The sequence below is a fragment of the Pomacea canaliculata genome, linkage group LG12 (assembly GCF_003073045.1).
Source record: "Pomacea canaliculata isolate SZHN2017 linkage group LG12, ASM307304v1, whole genome shotgun sequence".
Taxonomy (NCBI): Eukaryota; Metazoa; Mollusca; class Gastropoda; order Architaenioglossa; family Ampullariidae; genus Pomacea; species Pomacea canaliculata.
The window spans coordinates 11,780,590-11,796,571 of record NC_037601.1 but is presented as its reverse complement, the minus strand read 5'-3'; the positions used below and the strand labels follow the sequence as shown (position 1 = coordinate 11,796,571).

The 15,982-nt window shown below is 35.4% G+C and overlaps 2 protein-coding genes across 3 annotated transcripts; one reads left to right on the top strand and one right to left on the bottom strand.

Annotated features, from left to right (window-relative positions):
- The first annotated feature begins 370 nt into the window (after positions 1-370).
- LOC112553504 lies at positions 371-6,619 on the top strand. 2 transcript variants are annotated; one of them, XM_025220782.1, is made up of 3 exons: positions 371-498; positions 1,320-1,531; positions 2,039-6,618. In XM_025220782.1, the coding sequence occupies exons 2-3, from the start codon at positions 1,352-1,354 to the stop codon at positions 2,426-2,428; spliced, it is 570 nt and encodes a 189-aa protein (XP_025076567.1). In that variant the 5' UTR covers positions 371-498; positions 1,320-1,351; the 3' UTR covers positions 2,429-6,618. The 2 variants fall into 2 exon arrangements, with proteins under 2 accessions (XP_025076567.1, XP_025076568.1); XM_025220783.1 differs by having other exon boundaries at positions 492-629; positions 2,039-6,619.
- A 183-nt stretch (positions 6,620-6,802) lies between these two features.
- LOC112553501 (cysteine and histidine-rich protein 1-like) lies at positions 6,803-15,975 on the bottom strand. Its single transcript, XM_025220774.1, has 4 exons — positions 15,739-15,975; positions 14,559-14,797; positions 12,449-12,660; positions 6,803-12,215 (listed from the first exon to the last, which is right to left on the bottom strand). The coding sequence occupies exons 1-4, from the start codon at positions 15,937-15,939 to the stop codon at positions 11,818-11,820; spliced, it is 1,050 nt and encodes a 349-aa protein (XP_025076559.1). The 5' UTR covers positions 15,940-15,975; the 3' UTR covers positions 6,803-11,817.
- Positions 15,976-15,982: the final 7 nt, after the last annotated feature.

The window sequence follows — 15,982 nt, the reverse complement described above, 5'->3', positions numbered from 1 at the left end:
ACCCCTTAACAGGACCGCCAGACTTCGATCAGTTCCAAGGGTGGATGGACGAAGTACGTGAAAAGTTAAAACCTGGAAAGGTCTATTCTCTGTGATTATTAAAACAGTTTTCCATGGTATACGACGTTTGAACGAAACGTGGCTCCTCTATGAAGTTCACATCAAGTTGTTAGTCGATATCGGATCACATCTGCTCTTACCAGCTGCATCCATAATAGACGGTGTCGAAAAAGAAAAAAGCCACTTTTCATGAAACACGTGAAAATTCTAATGCACGCACCTAACAGAATTAAAGCTACAGAGATACCACTGCCAGTTTTCTCCCAACTTTGCAGACAAGCGAGTAAGGGTGCATTGCTCCTGCAGCTGGCGAAATGCGTAACGCCTTGTAAGATGTACGCGTAACGGCAAAGGCGTGTCAACCACTCTCCGCGTAGTAAGGGGACGACACTCGCAGATGCATATCACAGAGGTCGAGGTCGCCGTTTCGTGCTACAGGTATCGGAAAAAACAACGTTTTCTTTGATATAATTATACACCACTGGAGTGCCGATTTTACAGTTGATGTTGTCTTTCTTTTAGTAACGTAAAAAATTTTATTTTTTCTGGAACTTCTGCCAAAAACACAAGTGAGGAAATTATTTCGACTGTTTGTTTGTTATGCATAACAGTATTACTAAATTCTAAATAATTTTGATCATTTATTCCTCATAGATGATGTGAAATCGATGTAGGCAGCTATTTAGAAGAAGTAATTAATAAAGAAGAGTTGACATTTTCTTTCCATGCTTCTTAGTTTGATTTTAATTTTCCTTGCTTGGAATTCTTTGACCCTCTCCCTTCGTACTGTTTATGTTTTCTGCATTCGTCACGATTAGCCCTTTTCTCTTGCATCTGATGTGCCTCTTATGTTTGTTGCCATCCTCATTTCTTACCTCCCCAAAATTCTTGTTTAAAAGAACTGTTTGTTAACATGTTCTGTCTTACATAGCAATATTTTTTTCTCCTCCAGAGAGAACCGCTTATGTTTTAAACCACTGTATGTGTACAGTGAGCGCGCGCACGTGTTTTTATTTCTTATATACTTTAAACTCATCTGTTATGTAAAATTAACTTTTAAATACGGTCGATCGCTCATAAAATCAGTTTGTACATTTTGTGTACCTAATGTTTGTGTGTAAAAGTATCATATGTTTATCATTTGTTGCTTTAGCCCATGTGATCGAGTTATAAAAAATTATACAAGAATAAACATTTTTTTAAATCCTTGTATGCATGAATGATAATAAACTTTTGTGTTTGTACTGCTGATATTGCAGATTCACAGTCCAGAATTAAAAGGACTGGTAAAATGCCACGACAACTTTCAACTGTTTTGTCAGATGCTGTGCTGGCCATTTCAGTTATTCATTTTGTGTACAATGTGTTCTTTACAAACTTCTTTGCTGCATTGGGCTTGGGCATACAGGGAGCTGCAGCACTAGCTGGAACAGTGCGTTTCAGTATGAGTGATCCAGACAGGATAATAAAGGTGTGACATTTTAATGGCGCTCATTTGTCTTGTCTCATTCTGGAACATTTACTTTTTTTTTCCTTTTTAACCTGACTTCAGTGCAGGAAACTAAGTCAAAAAGCAAATGGAAAGAGGATATGAATTTAAGATAGTGGTATCTACAAAAGAAAATGAGCAATACCCAAACTTTTCAAGGTTTACATTGGGGACGAATTAAAGTGGATCTGCTTATGCAGAGTTTAGAGTTCTACTTGTCTGGTATAGGGTTGAAAAAGTTTAGAAAGATAAGTTTAGTAATGTCATGAAGGCAACAATAACACAGTAACTGTATAGTGACATATATGCATACTGATATCTGTTCACACACTTTTACACAGACATAAGAGACTCATACATCCTTTCTTTCTTAAGCATTTCTATTGTTCTCTGGTCAAAAATATTTGGTAAGGGATTTTGATTTGGAAAATGATGTTATATATTAAGCCTGTGTTTAATTTCTCAGTTTTACTTTTGCTTTTCTAACAGGAATATCATCAGCTATTTTCTTGGTTAGCACAAGTTGCGGGCTTGCCATTGCTTGCAATTGGGTTTGCTCACACTAATGCTCCAGTCCTGGTGAGCTTTAACTTTTTATTCATGATTGGAGCAGTGGTTGCAACTCGTTTTGCTGATCCACCCACACGGAAGCTTATAACAGAAGCAACTGCCGGCTTTGGAATGTTGACCATTATCTTCTGCTGTTTAATAAATATAAACATCTGGGGACTTATAGGAGCTACAATTTATGTGGTTTCTGGGACGACCATTGGATCAGAGGGCTACACTCATGGCGTTCCCAGGGTGGATATTTTGCACTACTTCTTGGCAATAGGAAATGAGTTCTTTCGCATGTCGCTGACCTACTATGATTTATAAATTATGTAAAAGTATCGTGTGTGTACTTTTATTTTCTGCTCTATTAATGATCCTTGCTTACGTCAGAGCCGAATCTTGTCTTTATGATTTTTTTTAAATAATAAAACTGCAGATCTTTTGTTATTAAAGTTAGAATTTTTCTTCTTAGGATTTGAATTATTAGGTGACCAGGCTCTTACATCTTTCTGAAACACAAAGTAACTTTCAATTATTACTTCAGGATATATGCTCTCACATGCAGTATTTTTCAGACATTGGAGAATCATAGCCTGTGCATCATTTTGTCATTTTCTTGCACATCGACTAACATTAAATAAAGGCCAGATATGTGTTGTTTTGGAAGTGCTTAGATCCAACAAAATTCTTTTTTGCACTTTCATTTTAGAAAATATTGTAAACTAAAGAGATATGAAGATGTAATACAGAGATATGTTGGTAAGTTCTAGAAGTTAACTTTAAAATACTAGTGTACCTTAAAGAAGTCTTTAGAAATGTTGCATTTCTTGCTGACACAATTATTGATTATTTTGACCTTTATTGCAGCCTTTAATTTGAAAAAAAAAAAGCTTTTAAACGAGGACGTACTTAACAAGCAGCAATAACATTAACTTAAGATATTTTAACTCTGTTATATAACACCTAAAATGTTTGCTCTTACAAATGCATGCTTTAACATGTTAGGTTGAAACGTATGTAATCATTGTAAGTGGGGCATTTTTTTTTTTATGGGAAAATGAACTTCTCAGTGTTCGGTACTTTTGCAAGACCTGACGAAATATCTTACATTGTAATATTTTTATGTAATCTGAGCTCTTCAAGAGCTTGTTTAAAATATGTGAGTGAAATAAGAACTAGGCCAGTTACTCCAGAAGTAATTAGAGATGTTTGGCAATAGACTGAATGTCTGTTTGTAGTCCAAAGGTTTAAAAATGTCAAAGAGCCAGGTTTCTTGGTTTGTTTGGGTTTTTTTTTTTTTAAGATATTAACCTTACTGCATGCTTTGGCTAGCTACCCTGTTGGGTAAAAGTGGCCTTTGGATTTAAATGTGTCCAAAAGAGAGATGAGAGATTAGTTGTCTTATTGTGCTCCTCCAGAAATAATTTCCAAAAAATAATTTTATAGTGCGAGATGTTTATGACCAAAGTTGAAACATTCAACTATTTACCGGTTACTCAAATATATCTAGTCAAAAAGAAACATTTGCTTGGAAGGTGAGCAAGAAACGGGAAATTGTAAAGAATGAAAATGGATTTCTTGATTATAACACACCAGATGTGTATATTATGTCTGTAGTTTTTTGTATGTCTGTAAACAGAAATGCACAAAAGAATGTATTGGGCTTTCGGAATGATAGGATTTTAAAATCTTGATTAGGATGTAAGATAGCTCTGAAGGCTTGTTAATATAATGTTATAATTATTATGATAGAAAAGCAACAATTTGTAAAAATATGTGCAGTTTTATAAGGAGGCAGAGATGGGTGGGGGTGCGTGTGCACACAAGAGTGTATGAAATAGAAAAACAGGCTTTGTTTTATTTTTAATGGAAATATATGACCAATTAGGCAAGATTGCGATGCCTATTTTCATAGTTTCACACAAGTATACGTGGCTTTAAAAACATATTTTCTTTCTTTCCCTATTTTGTCTTCATTGCTTTAAATAATTCTTTATCTACATGTAAATGCTGTGACTTCTGAATGTAGTATTTGTAATTAAATGTTGTAGTTTATGAAACTTGCATTCAAGCAAGTAGGACAAGTATTGCTGCTTCTTTCACGTACTCAGTGATCTGCTGGCATTGTATTTTGACTGTTTTCAAAACAGTATCTCTGCTGTCTTATGCACATTATTTTCTTTCAATATTTTGAAGTTGGTGCTATTCTGTAACATGTGCCTGTAAAATAGGAACAGATTATGATGTGTTCAAGTGTAATTACAAATTATGTCGTGTGTTGGAATGTTTTGCTGCCACTTTGTTTTATCAGAAATTTAACATTTCAGACAGTGTAACAAGTGTTGTTTTTATACATGTTAGGTATATTAGATGCTGTTTGCTCTGCTGCATTTTATGGTTTTTCTTTTTTCATTCTCCTCCTCCAACAGTGAGGATTTTATCTTCAGCATTCTGTTCTTTCTTTGCATGTGACATCTGTTTACAGAGCTGGCCACGTTTGCCATAATATAGTCCTGGCTTGGTATAAAATAAAAACACCAATCCCTCCTAAACAATGGAAGTGAGTTGAATTCAGGCATACTTTTTGGATCAGGGAAAGTGGTCATATTTATTCTAACATGTTAGAGACTTTCAACAAAACATTAATGAATACTTATTGTTTTAGTCAATATGTACTTTTCTTTTGTGTCATCTGCCTTTTGGCCTTCTGTACCCAACCCTCTTAGGAGAACGCAGAAATGTGACAGCTATGCAAGGACTCTCATCTTTCTTTGTTTTCTGTGCCTTTTTGAAAGCTTTGAAGAATGCTTCATTGCCATTTGTCCATCCTGAACAGTAGAAATTTTTTGTGTCTTGTTTATTTAATTATTTATTTAATAGGAAAAGTGTAAGATGCTTGAAAATAAGATTGAATTAGTTCTTAGTATCATACTTAGGATGATAATGGTGTGAATGTTTATGAGGTGGAGAAAGAGAGAAGATGCACATGTAAGATTTTGTAAATTGTATTCCATTTTGTAGATTGTAGGTGTTATATTTGATCTCATTTTAGCTGAGGTGTGTAAGCACATTTTCTTATGTTTTATATCAGACTGAATGATAGTCTTTGTGTCTTATTTTCTAGGGACATTAATGAATCTTATTTTCAGTTTTTATCTGTATCTTGTCTGTTTATCTTCAAATTTAGCATGCAATTATAGGCACAATTGGGGGAGCAGATAACTGAGTGATTTGAGCACTGGTGTCGGAACTGAGAGGTGTACCCGTTTGATACCCATGTAGCACAGCTCACTTTCCCCATTCAATCCAGCTGGCAGGAATGGGTACCTGACTCCTAAGAGGGTTGGAGAAGATAAGGGAACAAGTGAGAGAAGATTGGCCACGCCCTCACGTAAAGCTGGCCTGGAGAAAAGTGAGGTCTTTAACACTTGGAAAACGACATGGAACAATTTTTTTTCTTTACCTTTATAGGCATAATTGGCAAATACTTCACAAAGTTTGAGTTATAGTTTGTTTTTTTTAACTGTAAAAGAAAAAGACTTTGGACAGCAATTTGAAAAAGTCTTGCTAGCATAAATGTAAAGATCTCTATACATTCTAATGGTTTTTGGTTGCATTATGGAGTAAGATAGAAGTTTACATTTTCTGCGTGCAGTAATTCAATCAAGAGGTCCTACATAGTGCTAGCAAACTATCACAAAATAAAATGCTTTTTACCATTTTGCATTTAAGGATGAATTATATATACCTTTACCTGCCAAATCTAGTGTGCAGAATACATTAAAAGTGACTTTCTTCACTTTCCAATACCGTCATGCTCTAAAACACACATTTTGAGAAAAATGAAGTTCAGGCTGATGTTGCAACCTGATTTAAACTTGTTCCAGATCACTAAAAACCAGAATTCCTAAAACTAAATCTTTCCCTACCTTTGTGCATCTGCCGGCATATTATGCCATATTAGCTGTGAACTTGAAATGTAGTTTCTAAAGTTCCTGTTTGTGTGGTGTCCAGACTGTAGACTTCCTACTTTAGAGGGATTATGGTTATGGCATATCCAAAGGCGCTATAAAGGAATGTGAAGATGTTGCATTAAAGTATTATGCTTGCTTTTAAACATTAATGTCATTGTGCAGAAGTTAGTGTTGTGTAATATTGTGCAGAAGTTGTGGTAGGCATGTGTGCTGTAGAAGTATTTAAAATGTTGTTGAGTCACAAACAACTTAAAATTATTTTGTTTTTGCTTTTTAATATAACTTAGTTTGTTGCACTTTCTATCAAGGCATTTTTTTTAAAAATAATTTTTCTTAGTGATGTTTTACCCCATGATTCCTTTGAAATTTGGGGAACAAGGAAAGTATCCCACTTTGCCAAGCATATGTTCTGACAATTGTTGTGGCATATTTTTTACCCTTTGTGGTAATTTGTCAGTGTCATAGGCAATAAATTTTGCCTTTTGATGTACTATATGCTTGCTGTAGAACTCTTAAAATAATACATCACAAAAGAAGGTGGTCATTTTTCTTTGGTTGTTTTTAAAAGGCCAGTCTGACTTGGTGTGTTTTTTGTGAAGGCTAGCTTGGTCAGCATTGCTCCCGTGGGCCCGGCTCTTAGTGCCGGAGGTGGACATTCAGCCTCTGGAAAGCCCCATTCAGACCAATTTTTAAAAACAAGCAAACAAAAAAAAAAAAAGAAAACTCGTTTTCCAAAAGCCTTTATTATGGAGATTTACAAAGACTACAATGCAAGTTACAATGCATTTTAATGTGCATCTTTCTCTGATGACATGTGCAATCAGTCTACACAGATAATACAAGCAGGTGAAGTGCTCTAAAAATTACAAAACTAAAGTTTTAAAAATTACATCCTTTCTTTTGTGTGTTTTTGTAAATCTGCTTCAATGACTAACCCTGACTTAATTTTTGTAGAAAATGTGTAGTAAAACTGTTAAAGAAAACTGAACTTGTGGTACCACAGTGCATCTCAGATGAAACCTGTACTTAGTTTACCATCAAATCTAAAAACCACATTTCGTAAATACAGAACGCTTTCTTCCTGGCTATTGTTACATAAACAACCCCAATCATCACTTAATGTAAGTTGTGCTCTGAATGTACATCAAGCAAAATCAAATGGACCCCAAAATAACAGGAGTGGTAGAACCACATTACATGCTTTAAATTTTTTTTTTCAAAGAGCTGCCAACAGGAAGACAAATTCTTACTTGTGGAAGTTGGTTCCCTCCATTACAAGACCACAACATGACTACACATATTAATCATATCAGAATGACCATAATGTTCATAAAAGGAAACAATTCACAATACAAATATTGTGTTCACCACAGTATGCTTCTGTGTACAAACGTTCACTTAGCATGAATTAACCTATTTCCATACAATAGAGCCAGGAAGAAATTAGAAAAAACCATCTAGCATCCTTGTAAATGAAAGCCATTATATCACACTCATTTGATGCCGAGGGATGTTAGTCTTAATGAGACCTTCATGGTTCAAGTTTTAATGCATTGTTATTAACTAGTCGATCTATACCACTCACAGTTCCCTGATTTGTCTGTGTATCTTGTTAAAACCATTTAAAACCTGTTTTGTGTGAGGAGGGGGAGAGAAGAAAGTGAAATAAGCAAGTGCTTTAAAGAGAAGAATTCACTGCTAGACCTCCATAAGGGATTCTCTTTAAAACTTCAAAATACACAGGATAAGATTTTTTAGAATATTCTTCGTAAAATGACAAACCTAAAATCATTTTTTTTTCATACTGAGAAAAATCAAAGCCAGGGAGGGTAATCATTGTTTACTGTAGCTTATTGCCAAACAGACACTAAAAGCCATATAACAGTCAAAAAATAAAATTAGCATATGAATGCCTTAAAGCATAGTGCTAGAAGATGAAAAAACTTATTTTTTTCTCTCTCTTAGAAATGCTTTAACAGCATCATTTTAGAAATATACTTCAATAAGCTTGGCAAGTAAAGACTTTTAAAAGAGAACCTCAATTTTCTTTTCATGAGTTGAAAAGCAGCAGTCATGTTCTAAAGCAGACCTGGGCAAGGGCCCACCCCTGTTCTAGAGTATCTATGGGACTGGTAGGATGTTAGACCATGCTGAATGATAAATAAAAGGTCATTTGACAACATATACCAAAAGACATGATTAACTTGTACTAAGAAAGGTTTCAATTAGGACGTTATGTTTCCTCTGTAAAAAGAAAAAGCTATGCTATACATGTGCACCTATACACAGAGTTCAAATATGGAAGCCTTATTTTCCATTATAGTGCATATGAAGTATGTGTACAAAATGCAACAAAAACATATTAGAATTACCAATAACCACAATCAGTTTTTAATACCCCTTTCCAGCATTCAGTTTTAATGCTCAAAAGTATTATGGCAAACATTTATACAAGAGTGAACTAACAGTAAAAACATAAATTGCCCACTGATCAGATGACATGTTTATGTAAATACCTGTTTGATAACCAGATTTTTAAAAATTTAATCAAAGTACTGCAATCTAAGAAACAATAAGACACCAATAACTTATATATAAAATAGCTCATATAAAATGTTTATGCTCAAATCTCTAATCTCAGTAAGATGATTTTCTAATCTAAATTCATATATTTTTTATATTCAGTCTACACAGATAATACAAGCAGCTTAACAGATCATGCTGGAGAATAAATAAAAGGTCACATTACAAAAAGTACCAAAAGGCATGATTAACTTTGACTGAGAAAAGTTTCGACTAGAATATGTTCCATATGTAAAAAGAGCAGTAAGCCACAAATGTATGTCTCGCCTATGTATTAAATATTTACTCTGCTGCTTATAAACACAAGCAAATGGCATTTTCAGTTTCTCAAAGTGATGATAATTAAAAAGATAGTACTGACCATAAATAATGATCCATTTTTGCTTCTTTACTTCTGTCTTTAGCAAGTGATGTTGTGTATAAGCTATGTGTGATATAATGAGTGACAAAAGACATCTGAAGACAAAAGAAAGGCTACTGCTAAGCATTCTGTCAGAGGACAGCAACAATTTCAAATTATATTTGTACTGAAACATCTACGTGAACAAAGTCATTAAACTACATATATACACACAGCAATAACAACTTGAGTGAAATAATACTGAAGGTCTAACCTTATTTAGAAAAGAGAAAAAAAATTGTCCAAAGTAGATAATATTGATCTATTACAATGCAAACAATATACTCCAAACACTTCTTTACACACTTCTACGTAAAATATAGAATTTTTCTCAGAAACTTTAAAAATTAAGAGACACAGCAACTAAATTTATCTAATATGTTCATCTTAGGGAATATGTCACTCTCGTTTACTAATGTACATGCGTGTGTAATAGGCGTATTATAACTGTAAAAACAAATCAGAACTGAGAGAACCACTGAACATGCAACACTAATGATTCTACTCACTCATGGAAAGAATAAAATTATGAAAAAAAGATACAGAAAGACAGATGAAAAGATATGAATAACGCACAACAGTTTTGACTGTCATCTTTTGACAAACCTTTTTATTATAGTGAGGATGCAGATTATGAATCGAAGTAAGCAAAACAAAAAAAGTCTTAAAAATAAAAGAAAAAGGCCTGAAAATTACAACCAAAACAACACACAAATGAATACCAAAATCATTTAAGGTCTTTGTTTTAATTAGTTCATCAATGCTATCACCATATTTAAATTCTATAAAGGGACTAAAATAATGTCATTGATTAAAGTCACCAATTAAAGTGCAAATTTAAAGAAATTTGTCAGGCTCAATTCCACTTTTCAAACAGATATACAGTCTTTAAACCACCACCACCTCTACCAAAAAATCTAATTATTGTAATGCAGCTGCTGTCCAACAAACCACATTCCTGAGAGCCACTACCTAATGGAACAGAAGAACTGCTGATGATGCCTTTAAAAATTTACAATGATTTCATTCAATAAATTACTTTTTACACTTTTAAAAGCTGTAAAAATTAGGTGGTGTGACATATCAAAATGAAATCTCATTAACTAAAATGTGTTTTATGAAAATAGCTCTCTACCCACCCTCTCAAAAAAGCGACAATAAAAACAGGTAAATAATTTTTTATGAAATCAGATACCATACCAGGGTCCAAGTATTAAACCTTTCTAGAATGCTTTTTTTGAAGTACACATTTCAAAAGTATATTCAAAATTCTAGTATACTTGGTGTATATATATATAAGACATCTTACATGACAGGAAAACATGCATAAACAGGGTCTTAAGAAATATTAATGTGGAAGTAAAAAGATGTATTTTAAGCATTTTCTTCTTCCCTGAAATATGAGGCAGCTCACATGCAAAATCCCAAAAAGCCCAGTTTCTTTATCACCAAGAACTTTCACCACTTTTCTCTTGTTATCTGTTTGATTTCCTTGAATAGTGATACATGCATATATACATATAAACTATGCTAATGGGTCCATCAGACTTAAGAGGATCTCAAAAGCCATACAGAGCAGTTGTGACTAGGTGACTATTAGGTAATTTATACACAATTTACTTATGGTCACAGGGAAACAAAAGTTTTTTATATCTAGTATATCCATTTGCTATCTGATCACTGTTACTCACAAATGCACATCTTCCTACATTTGTACCCTCATGATTCCTTTTTCTCTTGAGATGTTCACATCTTCCTCTATATACAGTACAGCAGTTATCAACAAAGTATAAATGGCTTCAGATTCAAGAGGATCCATTGGTTTCTGTTCTTTGCTTTATGAATCCAATCAGTGATGTTTTCTTTGACAAAACGTCTATAAACTGCTGGTCGCATGCATACACAAGTATCTGGCCTTAAAGAATTTGATGATATTTATAGCTAGGTTGTTTCCACATACAATAATTATCCAAAATACAATGCACAGCATCACATCCCAGGCAGGAACAGGACGCAAAAGAGGTAGAAATCTGACAACTCACACAACACCACTTTTTTGGGGAGGTTTTTTTTTTTTTTTGAGGAAAGGAGGGATGGTGATGGAATCCCTTCAATATGGAGTACACATATCAGTTTAGAACAACATGACAGCTCTATAAAGCAGCTTATCAGTCGTGAATAACATGTTAGGGCCTAAAAATATATATACAACAACAATACTGCCTCAGCTGACTTGAAACAAAACTACTTAACCTGTCCAGAAAGTAACACAGTGCCTATGGCAGGTAAACATGGGATGCAACAGATGGACAAAAGGCAACAAAAAGTCGGATGATTTGTAGAGTGTGCTACTTTTAATATGTTGATGTGCACTTTTCATATACTTTTTTTAAAAAACAAAGAACCAGTCAATAAGCATATGATGCAAGAATATGCTAAGTTTATCTTAAAACGCATCTGAAATACTGGTCCTATAACAATCATTTTTTCATTCTTGAAATATTCCTAGCAATGTTGAAAACTATCATACAAATATCCAAATTTAGACCTATGACAACCAGATATTTGACAGTTTTTCTCCCATTTTAAGGTTTATAATTGGGATATTTGTTGCATCACATCCAGTAAAAGAAATATAAAAGACAACTGTCATGCACAAGCAGATTACACAAAGACAGCTTTTTACAAAAAACTATAAAACATCAAGAGGGGAGTCTACACACACGCAAATGGCTGCCTAATTTATGGAGCTAAATTTAACTCACTACTTGGAACAAAATGGCCCGAAAACTGATGACCTTCATGGCTAGCAGCTTGTTGCACTCTGTGGAGTCAACTAGTGGTAATTCACGATATCCTGAATCCAGATCTTTGCTGCTAAACTCATGCTCATATATTGCTGGCATCAGCTTCATTTCACCATACGGTCCTTTTAAGACAAGGTAGTGCAAACGGAATGGAGCAGAAGGAGGGGTGCTCTTAAGACTCAGCTGGTAATTTAAAGAGCGTCTAGCTGCATGTGCTGGATTCTTTGATTCACCACTGTTGAGTGTGGCTCTAATAACCCATTGATATCCAAAGGCTGAGAAGCGACATGTCTCATAATATAACTGGGTAATGTAGTCGTCAGTACGGAATGGCTTCAGCTGCAAATCTGCAATGAATATAAAATCACTGGATAAATGTACATTTACATAACATGAACAACAATACAACTAAAAAAAGATTGAACACACTAAAAGTCTACACACTTCTTTACATACTGGACAACAAGTATCAAAACCTTCTCATCAAGAGTTCCTAGTCATTAATATTTCAAACACTACTTTACAACAAAAAATGCACAGCCAGTATTAAATACAAGCTTTACAAATGATGTAAGAGTACCATTGAAAGTTATCTTTTCAAAAGACAACAGTGAAAAGATATTTTTATAGAGCTTCTGCTCATCCATTTGATGCATATCCATAACTTCCAAGGCATCCATCAGCTCCAGGCCAGTCTTGTGAGGGTTAGCACAGCCTGCTTCATGCTCAGCAAGTGCCTGGTATGATCCTCTCCATCTACAGCCAATGCGTGCATATCGACATGTGGTCACTCTGTAAAATACAAAGAAAACTATACTCAAAATATGTCACATGATCAGCACTGTCTCTGTATTTGAGTGGATGAGTGAACTGGCCTTTTTGGAAATGCGCTAACTAGCCCCTACTACTTACGATACTGTGAATAATAAGTGTTGATACTCATGGGTCACCAAACTCTGTCTTCCCTTTCAGGAGCAACTGAAAAAGAGGCTGGTTAGATTTTGAAATCAATGAGAGTCAACCAGAAAGAAGTGGAAACTTTCTACTTCTTAACCATTACAACAATAAAGACAATACTGAAAGTTCATCATACTTCCCACTGTGTATGTATTTTATAACTATAGGAGACCACAATTCTTTAAATTTTAAGTCATTTATTTAAGATAATGCAAACGTGAGCAATGGTCTGGCTTTTGGATGCTCTAACATACTGACTTTTGTGAAATTGACTTTTAATCAAATAAAAGAACTACACTTGCCTATTTAAAACTGTGAAGGACCTCTAGAAATATATGCACAATTTGGTAACCATTTAGGAGCTGAGTGACCTTTCCACAAACTCCACTGCTGGTGTGTAACATTCAACATCCATACTACATGTACATTCAATTCACATCAAAAAGGCATGTCATAAAGTACACCAATATTTGCATAGTCAACAGCATGAAAACAGCAGTTTGCGTTTGTGAAAACAATACCCAGATCGAAAAGTGGTTTTCTTCTGTCAGCCAAATATCTAAAGGAAATACTGAAACACAAACAGTGCAAATTAAAGACTTTATCTTTTATATCTTTCAAGTTTCTCCAGAGTCCTTTATTAGAAAATAATTAGGGCATGGGATTTTTCCCCCCCTATCTGGTAAGCTCTTCCCAGACACAACCTGGTTACTATGTAACTATATTATGGCCAAGATAACAAGTTTACTATTCTTTGCATATGTCTGCTCTCAAATAACAGTAGCTAGAAATATACCAGAAAAAGATTCTGTAACTAATTCAATTACACTGTACCTACGTGCATTATAATGGTAATATTTAGGAGAACTTAAAAAAAAAAAAAAAAAAGCATACAGCTTAAAAGATAGCTTCTAAGAAATTAATAGAAGGAAGAAAAATCAGGACAGGAAAGAGGTAGGGAGAGGAAAAAGAAGTTAATGACAATTAAAATGAATCTGATGACCACCATAAAGATTGAAGATACTTGCCGCCTTATACAACAGTAGTCACACTGTTGTTCATTGAGAACGACGCTGACCAACTGTTTCTTGGTGCACCATCCTAGGGAATCAATCTTCACTCAGCCCGTTAGCCGAACCCTGTCAACAACACTGGTGCTCCCTGGCCGATGACAGAGAGAAGAAAATAAAAAAGTGCGAACTTGTTAAGGTTATGGCAAGAGTCGGGAGGGAGAAGGGTAGTAGGTATCATGGAGAAGGCAAGAAAAGGTGCTGCAAATCTGCTGGGAATGGCATGGCTTGTCGTCTTGTGTTGGCAGATGGGTGTCCACCATCAGCAGCTGTAATGGACCTGTGCCTCCCAGCACAATCCTGAGCAGTGGTTTGGGCAACGCAGCCACAGACAGGCTGACAAGATGCAGGCACTCGCACGTGTTCTGCTGGGCATCCCCCTACCACCTACCTAGCCTTACAAGTAATATCTGATGCCAGAGACTCGTTCGAGTGCGCGCATGCTAGCCAGTCCTGCCTGTGAGCTCTGAGCGTGCTTGCACCTCAGCTGCATGGATGGCATGGATTGAGGTGAAGGCGATAATGGGAGCAAAAAAAAATGCACCCCAAATCGCATTCAAGAATTAGACCTGCAAAAGATTCACTGTGTTAACCCATAAAATGTTGACAAACCTGGTCAGGTAAAGTGAAACAAAGGATTCACCCAACCAGCAGTGCACTTACCTTTCTGGGCATAAGTGCCTCTGGTGGTTGCTGAGCTGATAACGTGGGAGGCGCAGACCACAAAGATGACAGTCAGTTGGCAGCTCTGAAGCAGCTTTTTCCACAGCCAAGTTGCGGATGCAGTTGTTCTTGCTGATCTCACAACGGCAGTTTGGACAGGTGGCTGGTTCATCCTTGATACGTGAATCTGCCAGCAGGTGGTTAAAGCATGCTGCACACATCAAGTGGCCATTGGTACACTGAAAGTGAAAAATAAAAAACTGTTATTATTAAAACTGCTTAGTCTCATTATGAATTAATGAACATGACTATCAATGATCTTTTGTGTGTTATCTTAGTGTGTTTGAAACTAATGACAATGGAAAGCTATGTACACACTGATTTATTATTTATGTGGTAATAAACCACAAAGAAGAAGTAGTGTGTGCTACACCCTCTACATGCTGTGGTTAAAACCATGGATCACTTACAGTTCACTGCGACTACTTGGCAATAAAACTCGACAATGAAGAACATTCACTGGTTGGTGTACAACTTGCTCAACTGCTACATGAGAAGCTCGTTATTTTTAGCATCACCCGATGCACTGGGTTCGACATCACGTGATCAGGTCGTCTGCTTACGACTTCTCAAGTAGTGTTCTCATTTAAGTACTTAAAAACGCTTAATAGCATGAATGACTACAATTTATTTGTAAAAATGCCAAAAAGCATCCGTTTTTTGTATGATAAATGTGATGTTCAAAGTTCCAAAATTCGACAGTATTATCCTCTAGAAATGGCTTTTGCAAGGTTATACGTATCACTAACTGTTAGACAGAGAACGGTCAAAAATATCTTTAATGTAATAGTGCATTTTTCAAAATCGATGCATTTAATAAATATGTAAATCTATTTACATATATGGCTGACGTTGCAAAGTATTCAGCATCACAAAAGTACAAATACAAGCATCGAAAGATGACCTCAGCTACTAGCTGAGCAAACCATAAATGTTTCAGGTTGCTTTCACCACCTTTAGTTTCTGCGACTTGATGTTGATAAAAAAAAAAATCGTAACAACACGACATTTATGCAGTTTGTAAGATAAATATAATATTATCTTAGAATACATTTTCCCTATAAACATTCACAGCACGGGCGTACTAGTACTAAACATACTGCAACACCCCCGTAGGTACCTGAAAACATGTCTGCGGAAGATCCAGACACACTGCACAACACAGAATCCCACTCAGGCGATCTTCGAGTCTATTTTTGAAATCAGACTGCGTATCAAGCAATTTGGGCTTCTTGTGACAAGGTTCGTAGCTGCTCACATTTTCTTTATCGTCACAAGATTCTCGCAGCACTTGCGAACTCTCTCCCGCAGTGTCTGCCATCTTGTTTGTTTGTAAATCTTCGTTTGACGTAGAATGCCCCGAA